Source organism: Coloeus monedula, assembly GCF_965178545.1.
Source record: "Coloeus monedula genome assembly, chromosome: 4".
NCBI lineage: Eukaryota > Metazoa > Chordata > Aves > Passeriformes > Corvidae > Coloeus > Coloeus monedula.
This window is the reverse complement of record NC_138784.1, coordinates 52,213,241-52,238,082: the sequence shown is the minus strand read 5'-3', so window position 1 is coordinate 52,238,082 and position 24,842 is coordinate 52,213,241. Positions and strand designations below refer to the sequence as shown.

Genomic DNA, 24,842 nt, shown 5'->3' with positions numbered 1-24,842 from the left:
TAACACTTCTGTGAAACATGTATTCTTGATATACAACATCAATATACATACAAAAAATTACAAACCTTAACTTAAACTAATCAAAAAGAGTCCTGAAAGTCAACGCTTATGGTAAAATAGAACTTTCCCATACTAGCCACCTAAACCTATACACAATAAGAAATTTCAAGTGTTAGTTTCAGCACTACTAATTTTTGCTACAAAGAAATTATTAGCCCAAGAACATAACAAGTCCAATGATGTATTTTCTTTCTTGATGCGTCTTCCCCTTTCTCAGAACAGGTACAGTGATGGTTTTAAGAACTGTTCAAAAGAACTCGTACTTAAGAACATGTGACAGACTGAGACATAACGTGCTCCACTGTTTTTTTTTTAAAACATCTGGCAGGTTAAAAAAGCACAGAACTATCACGAGCTGCTCTAGATAAATCTGTAACATACTGCAGTGTTTCTTATGACTGAAGACGAGAAAACAGTACAATCATATTACAAAGACTGAAACTAAATCTCAGAATTGGGCTTCTTAACTACTGGGGTGCCACCTATTGCCATCTCCATGGCTGACAACCAAATTTCCACTGACTTCAGATTGTGGCATTTTTTGTACTAGGGGCTAATGAAATACTGTTGTAGTACAAGACAAAGCTATATCACACACCCTTATATGCCTCACACACTAAAATTAGCAGCAAGCAGGCCTAAAACCAAATTATCTTAGTAAGAAGTAAGGAAATGTGCTGTCATTTCCTAGCCTGGTACAATACATTTCAGGAGAAATCTATGTGACTTAAGAGATTCTTAGCTACTACTTGTTTAAAAACTCAGTGCATTTAATTTAGTATCTTAGAATTCCACAGTTGCTTTAATTTGAAGATCTCGTTGCTTTGCAAAAGTTAGCAGATTAGGTAAAGTACGCATAAGCACTATGGTGTGTTTGAATAATATTTAAATAATAAATATTATTTCTAGGTGAGTATATAAATCCTAACAGCAACATGCATCCATACCTGGTACTTGATGCTTTTGAGTCACCCCAGATTAGAACACTTGTGTCTTCTACCACAACAGTACTAAGCATATAACACTACAACTTCAGTATGAACTACATCTATTTTCTTAAAAATGCTGTTGTGGAATGATAGAAACAACATTTTTCATTATATTTAACCACCATGCAAACAGCTTTCTGTAAACATTTAAAGCTCTACAAGCATTTGAAATAGAAAATAATTGTCTACTGTGACAGTCTAAGTTTCTATTTTCTTCTCCATATTGCCATAATATTCCTATCATCACAATCTAGTGAACATTTTTTTAAAATGTTTTTTCAGTATTGTACTTCTTTTCATCCTGGTTCCTGTAAAAAAAAAAAAAATCAGTGTGTAAAGGCCTTCTCAGTTCAGTACAAACACAGCTTTGTAAAACACAAAAATTCCATTTTTAATGTATTGATTTAATTTTATTTTAGCCAAAGCAAAGCCTAGAGAGGACTGTTGCATTTTTAATGGTATTTTGTTAGTTACTGATGCAACAGAGGGCTCAAGGGAAAAAGCGATGACTTGTTAAAAAATTTAGAAAGCCTCAAAGGATCTTCCAAACAGCCAGCACTACTGAGCTGCACAGTTTTCCTTGTCCACTGGCCTCTTCCTGACAAAGGGAACTTCCACTGCCCTCAGCATGGTAGAAATCAAATGTTTACCTCTGTGATGAGTGCAAAGAGCAACTTACTTTCCTTCCCTACCCTGTCTTTTTTCCCCTTTGGATAAGTCTTTGTGCAAGCTTAGCAGGTATTCTATCATTAACACAGCTTGCTTTCTTGATCTGATACTTTCAGCTCCTGGTAAAACTAAGCAAGATCAACTGTAGAGGCAGCAAAATCTCCCATGCAAAGGAGGAAGTGGAAAAGTATGCCTTGTTCTTCAGAGCTGGAATGGATAGGAGTAGGAATAAACAGGGAAGCAGACTAGGTAAAAGCAAGGTGAAAAAGTGGTGTATTTGTATCTCTGCTGAAGTCTTCTGATTTACTTTTACTACTGGCATATACAGCATTTGACTTTGCAAAATTTCAAGCCTAGTAAGAACTAGAATATAAACACTTCTAAAACCTGTGTAGTAAATATGTGAATATTGCAAAGAAAAAATTCAAAGAACAAGCACACTGAATTCCTTTATTTTTTCTCCACAGTATTATGATACAGCCTTTAATTGTCTTGTCACGTCATCTAAACTTGTCCATCCCAGTCCAGATAACAGAAATCAACAAACAGAAGTCTAACAAACAGAAAACCAAACCAACCAAACAAAAAAAGATGCTAGCTAGAACCATTAATTCCCCAAGGACTCTCCTAAATTCAAAATCAAAGGTTAGATGTCCTGACACTCAGATGAAACTTCCATGTACCAGGAAAATCTTATTTAAAGCATGCTGTCTTTTGTCTGTTCTTCTAGATGCTGACAATAAGAATCCCATCAGTGTCACTGCTGCAAGTTAATTCTATTACATCATGAATTATTTAAGTAGATCTACTAGCAAATTATGAAGCAGGTTGGTGGGAATATTTGCCTGTTACAAAATCCTGTCTACTTGAAATGCCCAGTCAGAGCTTGCTGCCAAAGGAGAATGTGGAGGTTTTGCAGAAAGTTAGCCAAGAGGTTAATTGGAGGTTTGTTACAATTGGCTGATGTCGACAAGGAAATCTATGATCATGGATCATTAATGCAAGTCATATGGTCCATTTTTCCCCCATATATATCTGGATTTCAGATACATTCCATGATGAGTTTGGATGATCTGGTAAAAGAAATGGGTATTTCAAGGAGGAACATAGAAAAGAGAAAAGAAACATATGAGACAGAGGCAAATTTGTTCATTGCAGAGCCTCATAGGCAATTGGGATTCCACAACTTTAGTGCAAGGTAGATTTTGTAGGAAAGCATTATGAGAAAGAAATCTGGATCAAACAGCTGTTGGCAGCTTATACAGGTGCATTAACAAAGAAGGAGCTAATCTTAAATAACCTGGACAGTTCTAGTATATAGGATGATTAGGACTCAGGGCATTTTACAGTATCAAAGTAGATAGGAACTGCTGAGTATTTTACTACACAAATTAGGTAGAAGGTATATTTTTTAATATACTAGAGCCTGCTGATTTCATGCACTGAAACTAACGAGGTTTTTGTAACAAGAGAACTGTTATATCTATGGCAACAGCAACTTGAATGAAGGAGTTATATCAGTGGTTAGAGACATAGGGAAAAAAAGCTGCAGATACACATACAGGATGCTATGTAGAAACATGATTCTATATGAACACACAGGAAGCTGGACAATGGCCATTTAAATATTAGGGATTTACTAGAGGGAAGGAACCTTTTACTGTAAGCTCAATAATCATTGCTTTAGAATTATAGAAAGGTTACAGTTGGAAAAGATCACTGAGTCCAGCCATTAACTTAGCACCACCATGCTCACCACTAAACCATATTCCCAAATACCACACCCACATGCCTTTTGAACACTACAGAGATGGTGTTTCTACCACTCCCCTGGGCAGCCTGTTCCAAAGCTTGTCCACCCTTTCAGTGAAGAAATTTTTCCTAATGTCTAATCTAAAGCTTCCCTGGTACAACTTGAGGCCATTTCCTCTTATCCTATCACTTTTACCTGGGAGAGGAGATTGAACCTCACCTCATTACAACCTCCTGTCAAACAGTTAGAGAGCAATACAGTCTCCCCTGAGCATCCTTTTTCCAGGGTAAGCAACCACAGTTCCCTCAGCCTTATAAGACTTCTGCCCCAGACCCTCCACCAGCTTTGTTGCCCTTCTCTGGATATGCTCCAGCACCTCAACATCTTTTTTGTAGTAAGAGGCCAAAACTAAACACAGGATTTGAGGCCTCACCAGTGCCAAGTACAAAGGGACAATCAGGGCCCTAGTCCTGCTGGCCACATTATTTCTGATCCAAGCCAGGATGCCACTGGCCTTCTTGACCACGTGGGAAAACTGCCTGGTCATGTTCAGTCTGCTGGTCAACCAAAAACAGTCAGGGCATCCCCAGTGCATACCTGCTCCCCCATATGGCCAATAAGGAAGACTCATGGTTTCCTGTTACTTGGACCAGCTGTGACAGAATAGCTCAAATTATCATAAAAGTCTCTTCCACAGGTAGACACTTCTGCACGTAAGTTTGGAGAGTAGCATAAGAATGCAACTCTAGACAGCTAAGAGCTAGACAACAGTACAACATCTTTGAACGGTTTTCCCCCACACTATGTTCTCATGATTCAACTGTTGGCACTTGTAACAGTTTTAGTTTATACCACTGGGGATGTGGATGGTATCACAATTACTCTTGAAGAGAAGACCTTAAAGCAGATCTAAAGGAGATGCTGACTTTGCTGGAAGAGATGTATGAGATAAAAGGAACCGGTAGCGAAGTCCAATTAGCACATCCTAGGAATTCAGTGAGGGGCTGAACAGTTCCTCTCAGAAAAGAAACTGAGATTTTAGGAGCTCTGAATTACTAGTATTACTTTGGAGAGCCAGAATCATAGACCATAATATAAAATAGCATCCTGACTTAACAAACTCAAACAAAACAAGTCCAGGAAGACGATATATGTTGTGGGAGTTGTCACAATGCCCAGAGACTACTGGTAAGCAGCCCCAGCAGCTGTAAAAGTAAGAGATAACCAAAGACTTCATATCCTGTGGTAAACCTATGATAGCAAGGCCATTCAGTATGCAGAAGTGACAGTTAGATTGTATGCTTTGCTAACAAAAGAGAAGAAAGAGAAAAAAGTAATACAAACCACCAAACATGATAAAGCAAAACCAGCTTTTGATTTAAAACCAGTCCCTTTGCCAAGAAGCTATATTCTTTTTGAATTGGCCAAAGCAAAATAAAATGTGGCAACCAACAAAAATATTACATATATGAATATACTGAAATATGTGGATAACCTTCAATCTTGATAAAAGTGGTAAGACAAAGTGATATACCAGAATAGAAGGTAAATGGTGTAGAAAGTTCAAAGCAGCACTTGATCATTATAAACTGCCATTAGAAAATTCAAACATTTGAGTTTCTAAGAGACAGGCAATACTAGTACAAGTGGTTGCCTGAGTACCAGCCGAGAGTCAATAGGCTGAAACGAGAAGGTACTCACCATGATAATGAAGTGGGAGTACTGCCAGTTAAGATTAAGGGGACAAAATAGCATAGAGCAGAGTAGAGATAGTGGAGGAATGAGGAATTTTTAATAGAGAGGTTGCATCTAGTAATACCATGAATCATTCTGACACGGACTTGTTACACAGACCAAAGTTTCTAGGTTATATGGAAAGAAGCTAAAAATCTGCCTGAGTGACACTAAAATAAAAGAAAATGTCCTCAACATCCTAATTTTTGTTCTAGGTTTTTTTATACATTACTGTGATAATAAGAGATATTTTCACAATAGGATTCAGGTTTACATCGCGTCCATGAATTCCCCACCTAGTATGGGGAATTTTGACAATGGTTTAAGGCTTCTACCAGAAAACAAATTTTACGAACAGAAAACCAGTTGGTATGCAATTTATACTCCTGTGCTTGGCAGCAGATTTTATATCATGTCCCATCCAGATAGATTTGGTAAAGCGGACAGGAGGAACACAGCTGTAAAGAAGAAGAATTATAAGCAAAACAGATAAAACTAAATGCTTTCCATCTTTTGTAAGTCCATTAGAATGAAGACTGAAATAATTATGAATAACCCAATTTGCTGCAGTGCAGCAGCTCATAACAAAATTTCAGGATAGCAAAACTAAACATTTAACACAAAGGGTGATTTCAGATCATAGAAAGAACACAGACCACTTAAGTGCTTTTCAGAGAATAAGTATCCATCTTTACACTTGAAATACCTTAAAAATATATTTACAAGTCAGCTGAAAATTCATCCAGTACCATATAAACTACTTTGTTTCCCATTTGTTTCATGAATGTGACCTGTTAAATTGCAATCATTTTTGCTACTTTATGGGACTTTTTTCAAATTATGCAAATTCCTTCATGTCCTGCTCTTAACCAAGTTACTGGTACAGCTGTAAGTTCACCATCTCCCAGCTGAACATTTACTGGTAATTTGTCAATTCTGTAGACCCAGAGCTACTAAGCCTCCCTGGGAATGAGGATTTCTTACAATTACTACGTCTTTTCTTTCTGGAGTAGCCATTTTTTGCACAAGGTCTTCCTTCTTTCTCTGCACAAATAAATTAGGAGAACATGAAAGAAATGAGTTCAAGGTATTTTATCATCATCCCATCATGGGGCTGAGTTTTGTCAAAGTAATATCTAGCCAACATTAAAATAAAGAATCACTAAGCTTTTATTCTAAACAATGTTACCACAGATGAAAATTGTATAAGAATGCTGGAAGTATAGACTCAAACCAGTAGCTGTGATAGAGAATTATCACAGAATGTAGACCTCCACTAAAATGCTATTGCCATTGAACCTCTGAAGTATTGGCTGCTGTGTTGTTAGCACTATGTTATTGAGTTGAATTAAGCTTTACAGAGTCACTCTCTTTAAACATTTACCATTTCTGATTCTCCTCCCAAGAACTTTAGCAACGTCAACATCCATACATATTTGCTGACTCAGCCTTTTGGTCTGAAACACACAAAACCGAATCAGTCAAAATATTCTGCAATATTCTGGCAATCATGTTTGAATAAAAATTCTTAGCTATGCATATATCAATTTCACGTAAGATAAAACATGAGGTATAGATAAAAATTCAGAAGAAATTCAACTAATTAAATCTATTTAGTACCAGAAGTAACCAGAAAAGGTTAAAAGTCAGCTGACAAATAAAAATCTAAAATATCTAAATGCAAGTATGGCCAGCAAGGAGGATGGCTAAAGAAAGACAGGAAGTGTATTAAGGAAGTTCTATTATTCAGAGCAAAACCAGGTTCTTACAAGAATATTGTTATTTACTGCAGCCAGTGACTGCTATCCTTATTATTCACTGTATTTTTAACACATATGTTTAGTACAGGCTGGCATGCAAGTACACAAAGACAGGATACACATAGATTAGGTACTTATTTTCAAGTAGACCTTCAGTGCTTATTCTGATACCCCTTGTGATACAGGAAATTATTCTGTTTTCCCAGCTTGAGTCATTCTATAATCACCTCCTGCATGTAAAATGAGTACTGCACAGCAACATGGAAAAGATGTTGGGAAGTGTTCATATCAGAGTAAGCAAAAACACTGATATTTGGCAAATATGGATGACAACCAAGACTTACCATGCTGTCAACCAAAATAAGTCTGCCTAGCTGAAAAATGAAGACAGACTTGAAGGTCACAAATAAGCTGGAGTAAGAAAAATGTGAAAAAGAAGTAGGAGAGTCTACATCAACAATAATGTCTGACTTACAGCACCAAGCAAACGCAAAAGGAGAGATCACCTGCTACCAGCTTCTGCATGATTGTCTTGTTCACATTTGAAACAGGTATTGAGTACACTGGCTGCAAGGTTCTTCTACACTGTGAGCCTTTGAAAGGAGTTGGGATTTTTTTTTAACACTGGGCACTATTGGGCCTGTTACTGAAAATTACCTACCTAAAGAGTGGTGCCCTTTGAGGAAGCAGCGGCATGCAGGTTGTGTTTGACGTTTCTGTTGTGACATTTTTATTCGGATGGGATATAATGCAGAAAAAAGGAAAAAAAATCACAAACAAACCAACCAACCATCTCCAACTGAAACCTGGACCAGTACAAATAAATCACAATTGTCAAATACTAAACAATTGCTAGTGTATTAAAGGTAATGAATCTATTGATAGTAGCAGCGCCAGTTAGAAATAACTCTCCTGGAACATGTGATGCCAGCTGTAAAAAGTCACAGTCGTCTTTAGAGTTTAGCAGCTGGGGATGTAAGTTCTACTAGCAAGTCCATCTTCAGGAACACAGCTAAGCCAAATGAATAACAAGATGGAAGTTTGATTCTAGTTATGGAGACTATTATAAAGTCAAGTACTTGCAGGTTCAATACAGATACAAAGAAGCTACACAAAAATGGCATAAATTCAACTTTTCCTCTGCAGAGAGAAATAAGACATATTCATAAGAAATATTCAGGCCATTAATAAAAACCCCTGAAAACTGAGAATAAAAGTTACAATAAGAACTGACATGCCTACAAAAACATTGTATTATTACACATGGTAAACATTTTATCTTCATTACCAAAATAATTTAAACAGAGATTTAGTGTATACAGGTAAATCCAAAATAAGCATATAAAGCTAAGCCGTTATATAGAATTACGTATTACAGTTGACTCATTTTTAGCAACCTTTGCTCTACAGAGGCTGTGTGAAAAGAAGGGGGTTTGCATTTCTATCAAGTTTCCAGTATTGGAAGTTTCTCTCATGGGAATTCATTTAACATGTTCACCTACTTCTTACACCATAGTTTCTTGTTGTTAATAATCTGACTTTCGTTATACTTTAATGCAAACAGGCTGGTATATTTAACAGACAAGCAAATAAAATCCAGAAAATGCAGCTATTAAAAATTTCAATTTTGAATTGAAATATGCAGACCATGCAGGTCTGCAATAAGTGCAATTTTTATAGCACTTAGCATGTTCCGAGCATAACCCTAGCTAACCTGCAAATCCCAACATGGTAAAAGTTGCCTTACACATTGCATTGCATCAAGAAACAAAACAAAAGTGACACAATAAAAATTAACTCAATAAATAAGAAATCTTTCACGGACACTTTCTGATCAAGGGTATCTTTTCTTTAAAATTAACTTCCCGAAATTACATTTTTACAGTGCCATGGGCACAAGGACTACACTTACCATTTTGTACTCTTCTCCAAGACCACACTCCTCTTCTGTCAGTGGATGCTGAATTTCGTTTCAGCCTGGGGCAAGGTCTGAGATGAGCTCAAAGAGCAATACTGCCTGTGGATGAAACACAGAACGTCGTTCCTCATTTGTTCTTCAAAGCATACACGCGAACCTCCTAATAGATGAGATATTACTGTCTGTCATTAGAAAGAACTCTAACCACAGTTCTGAAAGCAATGCCCCATGCAGCCAGGCTGGAGGTCGAAAGTCTGGCTCATTGTGCGCGGCTGCTGTTCAGCTTTCCCACGCGAGTGTCCCCACCGCGGGCTCGGGCTATGTGACACTGCGTGTGCCCACATGTAAGTGACGCCACTGACTGCTGCTAGCTGAGGTGGCGTGGAAAGAGCATGTTAATGACGTCAGCAATTAAAGAGAGAAAGCCGTATCTTTTACCTTGACTCCACACATATACATCAGCCACATATCTAAAGACACAACTTCACACATCGCTGTGCTGCGTCTCCCAGCACCCACACAGCAGCGGAGCCATGAGTGCGCCGTGTCACAGCCCCACGTGCTTACAGTCCCACTGCCAGGGATTCCTTGTACCCGGCACCGCGACGCCACAGCCAGCACGGCGCAGCCCTCCCCTTCCCCACCCCAGCCACAGCTGCCCGCCCATGGCGCTCCCTCAGGGGCGGGGCGTGGGCACGCGGGAAAGCGGGAAAGCGGCCGCCTCAGCCGCGTGACCCGCCCGCCCTGAGGCGACGCGGGCGGGAAGGGGCGGCATGGCCGCGGTGGGGTGCGCGTCCCGCGTCGTGGCGGGTGGCGACGAGGGCAGCGATAGCGACGATGGCGACTGGGACATTGGCGTCGTGCGGCAGGAGCCGCAGGTGAGGCTGAGCCTCTCTGCCCCTGGCGCCCACCAGCCGTGGCCGGGCGGCTCGGGGTGGGGGGCGGCCTCGGCTTGAAACCGTGAGGGGAGCGGAGCGCAGTGGGTTTCAGAGGAGGATGCGGCTGCTGCTTCCTCTTAGGCTCTTTCCCACCAGGGTAATGCTGGGGTGCCCTCAATCCAGTAAACGAAACCTGAATTGTAGGGGCTTATCTTCTTGCATGAACCCTCAATGTTTATTTTAAAGGGCTTTCTCCCCGTGACTAGCAGACCTTACTCCTAATCATATTTCAGCATGAGAGTAAATTTGAAAGTGGCCAGAGGCCTGTAAGGCTGTTTTATATCTTAAATCTCTTGAGAATGTTTCTTGCTAACTTGAAAATTTCAGTAGTGTTACTGTATCTTACAGGTGTGAAGTACCCATTAGTGTGAGGTAGGTGCTGTGAGGCCTTTTAAGTGTGGGTTTGTCTCATGACCAGAATTGAAAAATGGAAGTATGACTGAGTTCTTGAAGTCGCAGGCTAAAGGTTATAGCCAGTGTTTTAGGGGCCTTGATCTTTAAATAGAGGTTCCTATCCAAAGATGTGCCTTATTTGAAAATTGTTGTCTGAGTAGAATAAAAATAGGGGTAAATTGTTCTACTGACTGTTTCTCACCTTGGTCCTCTAGACACTTTTGTTAGTTTTTACAAAAGTTATTGGAAAGATGCGGTACAATGTGCTGTAAAAATTGTGTATTTCTAAGTTATAATGTTGGGAATTAAAAACTTATGACAAAAGACAACTTTCTTTCATACCTACTTCTGTCTCTAAGGAAACTAGTGAATAATCAATCCTCTGCTTACCACTGTATGTAAATGTTTAGTACACTTGAGATAGCTCCAGCAGCAATCTTCAGCTGCATCTGAAGCTTTAATAGAGAACAAATCTATGATGCTTTTGAAAAGAACTTCAATTGGGCAACTGTCTGATGCATAAACTAATCTTTTGGTCAGTGCATTTTTCAGCCAGAACGTTTATGATGCAGCACTACAAATGCCTCTGTCACCACAGAATTAGGATGACAGAGGAACCGTAACTCTTCACAGCAGTGGACTTGTGCAGCTAGGCCAGACAGCTGGTCACTGAGGTCCCTTGACTCAAGTTCAAACTTTCATATTGATAGTTGTATTTTTAAACGTTGTACTTCACAACGTGTGAAATGTACAAAAAAAAAGGTACTTAAATGCATTGCAAAGTTTTTCTAGTGTCATAAGATGAAAAAGAATCTTAATTGAAATCAAATTACGGTAAGAAAAATTGAGAGCAGTGTGGGAGGATGGCAGGTCTGTTGAGAAAGAAGATGTTTCCATTTTCAGAGAATGGAACCTCTCAGAAAAATTGATTTTAAACCTTAGGCTTTGTAGTAGACCCTGAACATATCTACAGAGATGGAAGAACAAAAGTTTTACCTTGCTCTTTCCTTTGTGCTATGTCCTTTCAGAGATTATTAGTGCTTTTATACTGAAACGAAGCTATATTGTTTTTGCCTTGAAACAGTCTCCAGGTTTTGACTTAATTTCTCTTTATCTAGCAGTTGGATCAAATGTTGCAGATGGACAAGAATAAGGCATTAAAGAAGGCTCTATTTCATGGTGATGTGTCATTAATTGAAGAACTCTTAAACTCGGGTGAGGAAAGTTGGTTACGAAGTTGAATATTTTTAATTGCACTCGGCAAGAATACTAACCATTCTCATTTAAAATAAGACTTTATATCCTTTACTGGAAACATTCACATATTCCTACATACACTCAACACGTTATTTTGAAAGATTAAATTACTTTTTGAGTGACTCAGATTCAGTATTCCAGCCCATTCCTTCTAATTTATGTTTCTTTTGTTAGTCAGGAGCCCTGAAAATTGAGAAAACTGTAATGTTTCAGCTATGAAGTAAGGTGTTTCTTTATTTTCAGATGCATCTTTAACATGCAAATAGCAATTGCAAACACTGAATTAGAGGTGGTTTAAATTGGGGGGGGAATTCAGGAGATGGTCTTTGGTGTTGAAGGTTGTACAGAATGGCGTAAGAAGGGGAGGCTAGCCTTTTTTATTGTAATGTTCCCCCAGTTTGGAAATTCCTTTTCTTTTTTTTTTTTTTTTTCCCCTCCCCTTCACAGCACTGTTAAGTTTCTGGTATGTGCCCTATGTAACTGCTGTCCTGGCAACATGAGCTGAACAAAGATTTTGTGATTCTGAAAGGTCTAGCAGGCTTTATGTGGCATTTGTCACTAAAAAGTAGTCTGTTTTAACACTGAAAGCCTTTTTCCCTGCTCTATTACTCAGTATTTGTCTTTAATGTGTTTGTTAATCAGTGTTAGGAAGATTGGATCACTTACTGAAGCATCCAGGGCAATCAGAAACTGCATAGCTGAGTTGACCTGCCTAGTGATAATTGTCAGGAAGTTCTGCTTCAGCAAGCAAGGAGAATATAGTAAACAAGAGCTTGTTCTCTGAGGAAAATTTGTCTTAGGAAAGAAAGTAGTTTCTTGGTTAGCAATGGGCTTTTCTGAGTTTAGAAACAATGACATTATTTGCCCTTTTAGAAGCCAACTGTTTCTCACCACAATGGGGGAATGGTTTTCCTTTTAAATTAAGCAAAACTATTGCATGGACTGCAACACAAGAAGTGCAGTACAAGAGTGAAATATATCTGTCTTGCTTTGAGAAAATATGTTCTTATTTATGGGTAGAGTTTTTAGTGATGTCTGTGCATCAGATTGCTCAATTGTTTTGCTACAACATCCATTTTTAATTGTACTGCAGTCAAAAAGCAATATTTCACTTTCTGTGCTGATGCCTGCTACACAGTGGACAGTTCTGTGCTGTTGGAAGATGATAATAGGTTTCTGTAAGAGCATAGGTTCAGGCTGAGAATTCACGTAGTCTAGTTTCCTGTCTCCTGAAATGAACAAGGCGGTATCATAAAAGAATATATAATTTTCTTAAAATGGGATCAGTAGTAAATTCTGACCCATCCAGTACTGTTCTGCAAAGCAGTAGACCACAGTGCCTATCACAGAGGTCTTTCTGAAGAAAGGTAACATTGTCCTTCAGAGGATCTCTGATTAAATCTTTGTCCCCAGAATTACCTTTAATGTATGTTTGGTGGAGCTTGTAGGAGGCTTGCTACCAGCAGTCAGCCAAACTCAAGATTTGTGTTGGAGGTGGATTTCCTAGCAACAGCTGGGGCTATTCCTGTAGGTAGAGTGAGACCATGTTGTCTTCTGGCTTGGTTAGATGTTGCTTTAGTATTTTTGATGCTGAGGCAGTTTCACAGAGTTCCTTTAGGAGATGGACAAGCACAGTGGTTTTCCTTACCACTTCTGTTAAATGGCAACTTAAGAAAAAGTTTCTGAAGTACATGTCACAAAAAATAATGCAAGCAACTAGTGCCTTTAAAGATGACTTGGACATTTTGGTCTGCTTTAGGAGTAAAATACTTGACACCATGTAATTCATGTGTTCCTTTTCCTAAAATGGAATTAAAAGTTACGACCTCATGACATTTTATTCTGATTAAAGATATAACTAGAGTAAAATCCTCTGTTTTCCTTCAACAGTTTGTTCCATTTATATCTTTGAATGAGTGCTGGAGCTCATCTCATCTCATCTTTTGTGAGCCAGTTCAGGGAATTAAAAGTAGTAGTAAACTACAGTAATGGGAGGATGCTTAGTGTGTGAGAATTAATTTCTCAGCCAGTTTAGGACTCTGAGCCCTGAGTCAGGTGACCACCGTAGCTGGCCCAGCAGAGGGAGACATTAGCAGCTCTAATGTGGCTCAGCTTTAAGGTAATGTGGGAACAGACCTAAGTGCTGACAGACTTAAAAGATACTTCAATACTTCTACTAGAGAAAAGTTTTAGAAAATCAAGCGTTTTAGAACTTCCCCTCAGGTAAGTGGTGTCGGAATGTGAATGGATTCCAATACTAGGAGCTGTTCTTAAACTGAAGGAAAGTCCAGACCTCATATTTTTGGTGTCAAACATGGAATTATTTAGCAGAGTTACATTTTTCTCTATAAAAACAGCCTTTCTACCATAGCTATTATTAGCCACAGTCAAGAAAGTACCTGAAAGGGATATGGGAGAAACAGTAATACTCACAAAAAGAATGTAATTCTTCCTTTGCTGTTCTTTTGCTTCACTATTATTCATATTCTTCACATAGTTTCTGCTGTAGAGCTTGTCTGTGGCCAGAATGTATTTCTCCCCTTTGCTGCTTAAATAGGAAGATATTTATCTGTAACTCAGATTGTAAGGAAGAATGTTGCATCTGGTTTGTCTCCTAGCTGTAATTTGTGAGGCCATGTAACTGAAAAGCTCCTCTGCTCATACCTACAGAGGAACACAGATAATGGCAGGAGGGGGAGCCCAAATAATACCCTGGTCCAGCTCCTCCAGGCCCATCGTGGAAGCCAGTAGCCTATCACAGGCCCACCTCTACAGTCTCAGAGAAGCAGAGAAGCCCATGGGCAGGCAAATTACGGACTCGGAGCAAGGGACTCCCAGAGCTGTAGTACAAGGTCCTTGTGCCTGGGGGCCAAGCAACTGTAGAGACAGGAATGAGTGAAAGCCGTGCCAGTCACAGGAGTGGGACCAGAGGTCAGAGGCCCATGTGTCTGTGATGCCAGCAGCTGGAGGGGATAGATGACAGGATGATACTGGTGCTGCTGTGTTCATAAGAGTGCTCTGTTTGTGTTGATCACTGTGGCCAGTGGGATATGTGGGGGTGTGTGTGCCTGTGTGCCTGCTGGGAGTACATCAATACGGGTTGGACCTGGGGTTGTGGAGCTGCAGCAGTCTCACTTCTCTCTGGCTGTTGGATCTGGCCTGATTTTTCACTAAAAAGTTTTTTCTGGGCTTCACTGTTTTATAGGATTTCTTAAGGGCCGTTTTAAATGCTGAACTAACACTGCTTATTTCAATAACAGCTCATGTAGTGAACTATTGAGTAGTCACCAAGGTGAGACATTTCTGGTTCAATCAACAACTCCCTTAACCATACGGCCAAGAAGCCACATGACTTTTCCTGTTTCAGTTGTCCTTTCTTTGTCTTCCTCTGGGATTACAGCTTGTTTGTATTGGGACTGTCACACTGAGTGGTACTTCAAGGCAGTCATTACCAAGATGGTAGGAGACTGTGCAGGACAAACAACATATTGCCAGATAGACCATTCTACTTCTAGAATTTAGAAAAAGCACCAGCATCATGGCAGATACTGGCTGCTATGCATGTAAAGAAAGCATTGAGGGAAATGCCGTCTCAAGAGTTTTAATAAGTCTCTATATAACTGCCAAATAGGTTATTTGTCGCTATTGTTCTGATATGTATTAAAGTGAGAAGCTCTAGATGGGAGCTGTAGTTACATGGACTGCTTTTCTTCTTATGAGGAAAAGAGACTTTTTAAGGGTGACAGGGTGACAGTTTTTGGCTTTTTTTTCTTACTAATATACTTCAGTGGGCTGTTGAATATCAGACTTGCTAGATTCTTGAAGTGACTACAAGGAGATTCTGATATGACTGCTAAGGAACATTTGCTGGCTCCCCTTGTAGAACTTACGGGCTTTAATAAAAAGTTTTGTACACTGCAGACAGGCCAGTGTGCTGTGACATTAACTGCAGCTAGAAGGTACACATTGCTAAGGAGATTTGATTGTAAATTTTGTGGCTTGCAGATGTTAGAATGCTTCAACACATGGCTTTCATTGAATTGCTACCTCTTTGTTGATTCTACAATTCTAGTGATCTTAAGAAATTAAAGAATCAATCCAAGAGCAGTGACCTGTTAGTCCCTCAGCTTTAATGATTTTATATTGCTACACTGAACACATCTTTGACATAGTACCAAGACAGGGAAAGTACACATTTTGCATGAAAAAGTATGCATGTAGCTTAACTGTCACAAATTTCTTAGGGTAGTTCTGGGGTTTTTTTCAGAATATTTTTTCCTAAAGAAATATTTTTGATTATCCATAGTCACCGTAGGACTAATATGGAACCAGCTGATGGAAACTTTTCTAGAGGAAGCAGTATTTGTTGAAGGATTAAAAAATGCATAGAGGTTTTTATTAGAAAGCTGTCAGATGAGTATCTCAGTCTGGTACTTGGTTCTTGGTGCATTTGGGAGGGCTGGGCTGTCTGGCATTCTTCTAGCCATTTTAGTCGTTCTGGCTTTTGTAAAGAGTAACAAACAATTCTGGTGATTGTGTTTGAACCTTGCATAGTCTCCTATTTCTCCTTTTTAAAGAGATAATATTTTGTTAGTACCCAATGCAAATCTGCTAGTTAACTGTCTTGCAGGACAGAGAATAAACGGAGCTGTGAAGCAGGAAACCCTAGACATTGCAATCCTAATTGTCTGGCAAGCAGTTGGCTTCCCCAGCAGTCCTCTTGGCTTGGCAAGAGTCAAAATTTTTCATTTTGATTGAAGAAAGCTATTGCACAAAGTAGAGAAAACAGATTCTGTGTGCTTATGTGAAATTACTTTTGTAGCTAAATGTTTGAGGTTTTTTAATGTAGTCTTTCTGTGGTACTTAACTCCTTAGATTGAGAACTGGACTTCATTTAAGTCAGTTTGAAAAGTTGTTTCCTGATGTTCTAAATAAAGATGTATTAAAAGAAAGAAAATGCCCTAAGAGATTTTTCTCCCTTGTACTAAATGCAAACAGGGTGTAACCTTTGTAACGATACATATTGAGAGTAAGTTTTATAAAAAGCATGTCTGTTTTGATGCAGTTTTATGATACTAATTTCTTAAATTTTGACAGGAATCAGCATAGAAACTAACTTTCAGTTTGGATGGACTCCCCTGATGTGTGCAGCCAGTGTGGCTAACTTTGCAATAGTACGTCTTCTTCTGGACAGAGGTGCTAATGCATGTTTTGAAATAGGTAAGATGGGAATGAAAAATACTGGCTGGTAATGCTTGGTACCAGACATTGTCCCTACCCTTATTCTCTTGTTTGTATATGTAGGTAGAAAAAGCAAAAGTTCGCAGTGGAACTGGGACCTGGTCTACCTTTCACAGTTTTGAAGGAAAAGTAGTAGTTTTGAAGTAAAAATTGTGTACTTGGAATTTATTTGGAATCAGTTGATGGGTTTTCTTGTTCTTTATCTCTCAAGTCATTTTCCCCCACACCTCCCAAACCCCAAATACTTTTTTAAAAAGTGTTTGGAAGTACTTGCTCAAAAATTGTAGTATAAAGTTGTACAGGTTAAACTTCCTTTGTTTGATCCTGTTATGAGCTATGTACATGCAGAAACCAGATTCCATCTCAAACAACATGAATAGCTTTCCAGTCCGTGGGAAACTCATGTGGACTTCTCTAAAACTAGAGTGCAATTTTTCTATTTTCTATTAAGAAAACTGTTCTTCAGTGTGTGGCTAGATCATCTTTTTCTGTGGGAGTTCAGTGTAGCTTCTAAGTAGTATCAGTTCCTCTGTCAATTTTTATGGCCTAATAACAACACTTTTTCTACTTAAATTTTGGTTATTTTCAAACTCTTCCATTGCATTGGAATGTTTATCCCACAATACTGCCAAGTACATAAAAGCAGTGATCATATTTTCCAGTAACTTGCCAGTATTTGTCGTAGTAGTAGACTGAAATGCAGATGGTACAAATCTAGCTCTGAAAATTTTCTCTAACCTTTTAGCAGTTGATCAGAGTGTGAGATTAGAGTAGATTGCCTGCACCAAAAGCAATTGTGCCTTCTTCTAATCACTGTCCTTGTAGCCAGTTTTGGAGAACTTCCGTGTGTCTGCCTACAACTCATACCTGCTCCTTGTTTATGGCTGCAGAAAGCTATAAATGGGGCAAAAACTGCTATGGGCAATGGTTTAGGCTGACCAGGTAACCAAATGCATGGCATTTTTCATTTGTGTGACCAACTGTCATTGCCCAAAGTGGCACCTTGCTAGGATCAGGTTTCTTGGCTTGTTTCCCTGTTAGACCATGTAGGGAAACTGTAACTACAGAGTACTGTCCAGCCAGGAGCAGTCTTGTAAGTCATTGATTTGGGTCAGGCCCCATGTGTTCAGTAAAGCCGTGCTATCCTAAGGGGGTACTAAATCTCACCAGTCCTCCTGCTCTTTTTTACGTCAGCATGCAGTCATACAAGTGATCCTATAATAATTAGCCTTTAACGCTTATAATCCTAATAAATAGCTATACTGTTAATCATCTTGAGTCACTCTTCAGTCATTCTTTATAAGTAGTTACTTAATTTTACCCTTTTTGGTAGTTGACAAGAACTAATATATCATTCACTATATGATGGGCTCAAAATGTTGCATCCTTGAGGGATAATTTCACCAGATCTGCTGGGTTTTTCATCTGGTGTGAACATAAACATCTTTTTTGCAGTCTTTTAGCAGTTTTTCTCTGCAAAAGAGAAATCTAAGAATTCCAAGGTGTTTCTTCCCTTTTGTCTCTTGCTCACATGTATGAGCTATAGATAGGCTAACAGAAATTAATTTCCCACTCTGTATCACTACCTGAGATAATACAGTGTATATACATATATATATATAAATACAAATATAACTGCAGGTTCCTCCCAAATATCATTCCCAGATATTTAACAGTGCTTTATTTAAAGTCCTGCCATCTTCCCATTCATGTTCTAGTTGATAACCAGGTTGAACATTTTGAGTAAATATTTGTCAGCATATCAAGTAATTTGTTCAAGAGGCAGTTGAAAATTAAAAGATGGTATATTAAAAAACCAAGTGAATTCAAATGCAGAACTATGTTGTAGAGGTGGAGGGCAAGAAGTGGTGAGAGCAGTGGTGGTAAAGTACATAACAAACTTTTCATGTTTATATATAATGAAATCTGACCTCATTAAAGAATGAAGATGTTAATTATACAATTCAAAAATTTCTACAAGAAAATTAGAAAATATGTTGGAACTCTTGATAGGATATGAAGTAAGTACAGCTATTATTATACTTCTTAAATGGATGAAGGCATGCTGGAGCTTGTGAACAAGATTGTGCAATAAACAAAATGGGCAGTTACTCAAATAGCAGTGTTCTAAATGACACTGGGGCCAGATAACTTGCTAAGGTCTTTAAAGTGTTAGTTTCCCATATGGAAACCATGGTAATCATGGGAAAGGAGGTCTCCTGTGTTCTGTGGGCAAACAGCAGTTGTACATTTTTGATTTGTGAGGTAGGGTGGCATGTAACACCCAGCTGGTTGCAGAGCTGGAGTAGTAAATATGCTGGTATTCTTACCTACTGTGTAGATGCTCTTTAAATCTACATCTAAACCAATACTTTTAATACTCCTCCTGCCACTACTGGACCATAGTAAGTTAATAAATTTAATTCTTCCTCCTTAAGACCTATCATAAAGCCCCTTTCCTTGAACTGTCCTTTGTATGGGCCTCTGTTCTCCCCAGAGCTGGTGTCCTATGTGTTTATAATACAGTGCATATACCTTTTTCTATCCATTGCAGTTAACTTCCTGTCAGCAGTTACTTCCTTTTACTGGAGGGGAGGAACAGGGAGTGGATCTACTGGTGTGGAATGCGTTTTGAGAAATTAGGATCTTTAGTTGAACTCCTGTAGTTTTGGGGTACTTGCAAAGTATTCTAAACTTCAGTAGGAATAGATGCTTTACCACTGTGTTTCACTCACATCTTTCTGAGTATCTCCTCAGGTGCCTTTGTCTTAGCTGATCATTCTAGTGACTTTCACAGACAGGAAAACAAGATTGTTAGCCATTTCCAAATATCATGGAGTGTCAACCTGATTAACAACTCTAGCAAATATAAGACTTATAAAGGAACTTCTGAATTAGCATGGTAGTTACGTTTACATATATAATTCTCTAACTGCAAATTTCCAAACAGATAAATACACTGTGTTGATGGCAGCATGTACTGCACAAGCTTCTGAGGAGAACATCTTGAACACTGTGGAACTGCTTCTATCAAGGAATGCTGACCCTAACCTTACTTGCAGGTATTGAAAACCCCACATGTGTGAACACAGTACAAAATATAATATTATTATACAGAGACACGTTTATAGATGTAGCTGTTGTTGGTGATTAAGATGAAGTGTACATACTTCTTGTCATTTCACTGCTGTTTGTATAAGAAAAGATTAGTGCTCGGATACTTACATCTCTTAGTACAGTTGTTAATCTGAGTAAGTAAGACTGTGATCAGCTTTATCAAATTTTAAGTTTGTTCTTCAACTGAACAGAATATAAATTAATCTTAATTATTCACTTGACTGAAGTATAAGAGCAAGAATTATGTCCTCTGCCTTTCCTAAATCATATTGCCTCTTCTGCATAAAAATGGAAGTTAAATTCTTTATTTAAATTCATGTCCAACTTTCGAGCTTTTTGTGGATATCTGGCTATATTCTTTTCACAGAGTGCTTCCTGTGGATAACAAAATTCTGTGAATAAAATATATTTATTCCACTGCAATCTGGAATAATTCTGATTAAGAGATTAAGCTTCTTTTAGAAACAAGTAATAACATACTTCTTCAATTACAACTTTGTGTCTGAGCAGTTTGAAGCAGTGCATTGTGAGATGTCTGTAGTTGCGCAGTCTGATGAAATGTTTCATTTTACATCAAAAAGAAATCAATTGTGGACTGACCCTAGGATAAACTATTTTGCCTCTGCTAAAAAAAATGCTCTTTAGGTCAACTGGTTTTTCAACTAACTGAATTTTTTTATACCACACCTCTTTCATCACATTACCTGGGATATATAGAGTGAGTAGGTCTGTAAAAAGAATAGAATTGGAGGCCTTTGGTTTTCCTTAGTAGAACTCAACTATTCAAGGCCCTGAACCTCACTGTGAGCATAGTACTGGTAGACAAGGAGGAAACAGAGTTCTGCTGAAGTGCAACTGATGTCTGGTACCAAATTTAAGTGCCATTCTTTTATTTTTACCAGAGAGACTAGAAATTGTTCATGAGAGAAGAGAAAGCTACATACTCTGAAATAATTATATGTTGTTGTTGTCAGATAGCTGGGTGTTAGAATAAACATCCTGCTTTAAAAAATAGGGGAATTATTAACTGTGTCTTGGGCGATGAAAATGTAAGCGAGAGTGCAAAGCTGCACATTTTCATTTGGACAGGCTTTTGGCTAAACTTTGGGGGAAAAGAAAGTATGAATGCTGACACAAGGTAGGAATTCTAATTTTTAAATTTTATTTATAAACTTAGAGTATGTTTTGCATAGTTGATCTTTATATACAAATATTTATTTACTATCTTTTTGTGTCCTTAGACTTTGTGCTAACATGAGTTATTCATGCATCCAGAAGGTACAGTTGTGGCTTTTTCACTTTTGCAGTAGTAGTCTTTCTCAAATGAAAAGATAAATTAAGTGGCAATCAGAAATGTCATATTTGTGCCAAATAAAAGCAGAGACTTAAAAAATCCAGACCCTGTCATCTCAAATCTTCAAGCTGCCTTTATGCCTTTCCAGTATTTGACATCTGTGCATGCCACTCCATTATTGGGTCTGCTGAGGCAGCAGCTGCTGTTTCTCATGGATTTCTAGCTCTGTGTTCAGAAATGAGAATGAAACACAATGGAATGCCTTATGTGACGATAAGGGATCAAACAGCCCCTCTCTGTGGCACTGCAGTCCCTTTTCACCTGTTTCGTTAGAGCGAACAGGATGTTCTGTGGGAGCGATCAGAACTCTCAGTGAGTTGAGAGTATTGTGAAAGTACTCCCTGTGTGATCAGCTTACCGCAGGTGTTAAGAAGTAAGATTCTCATTATTTGGCTTTCTCAGCGTGTAAGAACCAGGATGATGCTAGGAAGCTTCTCTTTTGTCCACCAACCACTGGAATGTGTGTGACTGCAAAGTAGAATACTTAATGTTCATGTAAGGCGGGGTTTAATGTTTATCCTTTCTCTGTTGCACTGTCAGGGCAACCAGTAGGCTCTTTTATTTTATGTGGTCTGGAGGTGATGCACAGAAACTTGGAGGGGATGGGTCTAATTTATTAAGTGTGTGTGGAGTAGGGAAGGACTAGTGGGAAAGAGACTGAATTTTGAAATGCAAAGAAAGAAGGTGAGTTTAGGAGTGAGTAGGCAGGTGGTTTCTTTGCAACGGGATACAGTACTGAAAAGAAAGTATTCAGTAGCATAACAGGATATTTTTGCCAAATCAAAATTGGAAACTGAGTACTCGTAGCTGTAAAAACAGTTTTGTTGATGAGAATGTAGTGTATCAAAGCATAAGTGCTAGCTAAAGGGTTTTGAAAGTCAAACAAGTAGAGTAATGGCTAGGTGAAACAAGAAGGCACTGCTCTGAATAGCCAGTATAGAGCTACTATAGCCTGAATGCTTCATTTAAGTGAATGCTACCTTGAGAAATTTGTTTTGCTTATCTCATGTCATTCACCTTCCTCTTGCTCCAAAATGTAAATTATATACTTTATCCCTTTGTAAGGCCTGGAAATCTTTTAAGTAGTGTTTCTTAAAAACCTTTTTTAACCTGCAGTGCTTTCTTAAAGTTATACTAAAATATGTTTTTCCAGTATTACTTTTATATAGGGTTTCCCACTTCATTTGCCAGAAAATGGGCAAACAGATTATCTTCTGTTGCTGTGACCACACTGTTGCCGCTTAATTTCTCAGTTCCAGGCTTAATGTGCAGCAGTGGAGTGGTGAAACTGGCTCCAAAAGCTTCTGAAGATGCTTCCTGTTCATCTGAAACACTGTTCAGTTTACAGATCAATAGACTAAATAGTGTCTTGCTGCATCATTTCCTTGCTTTGGCATCTCAATAAGAAAAGATTGAGACTGAACTCAGGTTAAAATTGTTTTCTACCTGCTGTATTTTTTCTAGTATTATTGATACACTGGTCTAGTTAATAAACATATATCTGGTTATGAGACTTCACTTACAACTTGTCAAGATTGCCAGCTGAAAATACTGAATTTTCTGTAGATGTCTCCCCAGTGGAAAGAAACCTTTGTGCAAATAGGAGACAGCTCCTATCCTTCCTCTTAGGAAATTTTCCAGGAAGGTGAACTTCGTTTTGCTTAAGATCATGATCCTAAACATAAGCATGTTTTTTTGTCAAGTGTGATGAATTCTGCACCACAGATTCAGTTTAGTGACAGCTACTCAATACATGTTTCAGTCAGATAGCTTGCCATCTAGGAGATGAAACTTCCTTACCGGTTCTGTCATGGCTCCCGATTATCCAGGGTAGGAGGCTTCAGGGTAGTAGGGCCAATCTGTTTAGCTTGTTTTCTTGTGATTTAAATTTTGCCCCATTTTTTGCACAGAGTGAAGTGAGCCTGTAAGAGCTTCTGGTTTTATCTTTGTGTACATGTCACATACAAAGTTTTGGATGGCCCTAAAAACTGAAAAAGCTTCTGATTTTGTCTTTTTCTCCAGTCTTAATATAAAAGCAGGGAGACTTAGAACACGAATCTGTGTTAGAGGACATTTACTTTGGATATTAGGAAAAGGGTCTTCTGCCAGAAGGTAGTCAGGCATGGGAACAAGCTTCCCAGGAAAATGGCCATAGCACCAAGTTTGACAGAGGTCAAGAAGCATTTGGACAATGGTCTCAACCATGTGGTGTGATTCTTGGGGTTGTCATGTCCAGGGCCAGGAGTTGGAATTTATAAGCCTTGTGGGTCCCTTCCAACTCAGAATTTTCTGTGATTTTAAAGATAAAAACAAAAATCTCTCTTCATTTGCAGGAGACCCTGCTTCTTATGTAGGTGCTGCAAAGCTGGAAGCAAACATAATTAGATGTTTAATTACTAAATTGCTTCTATGCCTTTTAAGATTGTATTTATTTACTGACTATGACTTGAGTATCATATTCAATATGGACAAATGTCATGTGGTAAATTGTACCATACAAAAGGACATAATAATCGGTGTTTGGACAAGAAGGTCATCTGCAAGCCAGACTGCTGAAACACAGCGGTTCCTCAAAATAATGAAAGGATTCTTAAGTTCTTCTGTCTGGATGATTATCACTACACTCTCTATGAACATTTTTAGACTGCACTAAGATGTATCAATACATTTAGTTTCTCTTCAGCTTGAGCAGGAAACAATGGATTTGCCATGTTAAAGCTTGCTGTTGTGGTTGTGGGGGTTCATTGCAGGGTTAGGAAAGCAAGGTTTGTTTTACCCAATGCTCTCGTCTCCCTCTTGTGGCCGTACGTGTAAATGGACTCTGCTTTCATGGCATGGCTCAGGGCACCCCCTCACATGTAGAGGTGCAAATTTTTGCAGCATTGTATGTTTCCATCCTGAAACAGCTTGTAGCCTTTGAAATTAAAACTCAAGCATTAAAATGGCATACTTGCACAATCACATTGATGGACCTTTTGAATGTTGTATTTATTGAGTTTTACTTGCAAATGGAGAAGTTTTTTCAGTGGTTTTAATATCATTGAGTTGTCTTGATTTCAGATATTATGCCTGCGGTACTGTACAGCTGTAACTACATCATAATCTTTGGAGAAAAAACTATTCTGTAGCCTCAGGGCTTTTGTTTAGTATTTTTCCTTTGAAAAAGCAGGAAGTAATTGTGAAATAGTATAAAAATTTAAAACAAAAAAGGTTGAGAGCAGGAGAAGTGAAAATGAAATCAGGCATGATTGCACTGGTTTTGCAGTCAAATGTAAATACTTCAAAGATGATGACTTGGGAAGTTTGTCAAAGGCTACCTACCACTGAAAAGAACTAAGCATGGGAGTGAGTGTCCACTTTGGGCAAGTAAGTTTGAATTCTGTTGCTACAAGTATTAGGATATAATCAGCTTCCGCTCATTCTTTAAAATACAGATATCTGTATGTGTCTCTGTGTAGCTATCTCTATGGAGACATATAGAGCTAGTGAGATACATAGATATCAGTTAAGTTGAAGAGAGAGATTATTGTTTTTCTCTATTTTTGTAGTAATCTTCATAGGTTCACAGGGTATTTCAGGTCAGAAGGGATTCCAGGAGGTTTCTAGTCCAACTTCTTTAAAGCTACCTCTGTTGTGAAATTGAGCTAGGTTGCCATCTG

At 38.6% G+C, this 24,842-nt stretch overlaps 1 protein-coding gene across 1 annotated transcript in view; it reads left to right on the top strand.

Annotated features, from left to right (window-relative positions):
• Positions 1-9,656: 9,656 nt before the first annotated feature.
• The window catches only part of ASZ1 (ankyrin repeat, SAM and basic leucine zipper domain containing 1), a gene marked incomplete at both ends in the record, with an annotated part of 37,599 nt that continues 22,413 nt past the window's right edge, over positions 9,657-24,842 (top strand). Inside the window, 4 exons of the mRNA XM_082280361.1 lie at positions 9,657-9,761; positions 11,333-11,429; positions 16,569-16,691; positions 19,663-19,774. Of these exons, the coding sequence (XP_082136487.1) occupies positions 9,657-9,761; positions 11,333-11,429; positions 16,569-16,691; positions 19,663-19,774 (437 nt within the window). The remainder of the gene's footprint in view (positions 9,762-11,332; positions 11,430-16,568; positions 16,692-19,662; positions 19,775-24,842) is intronic.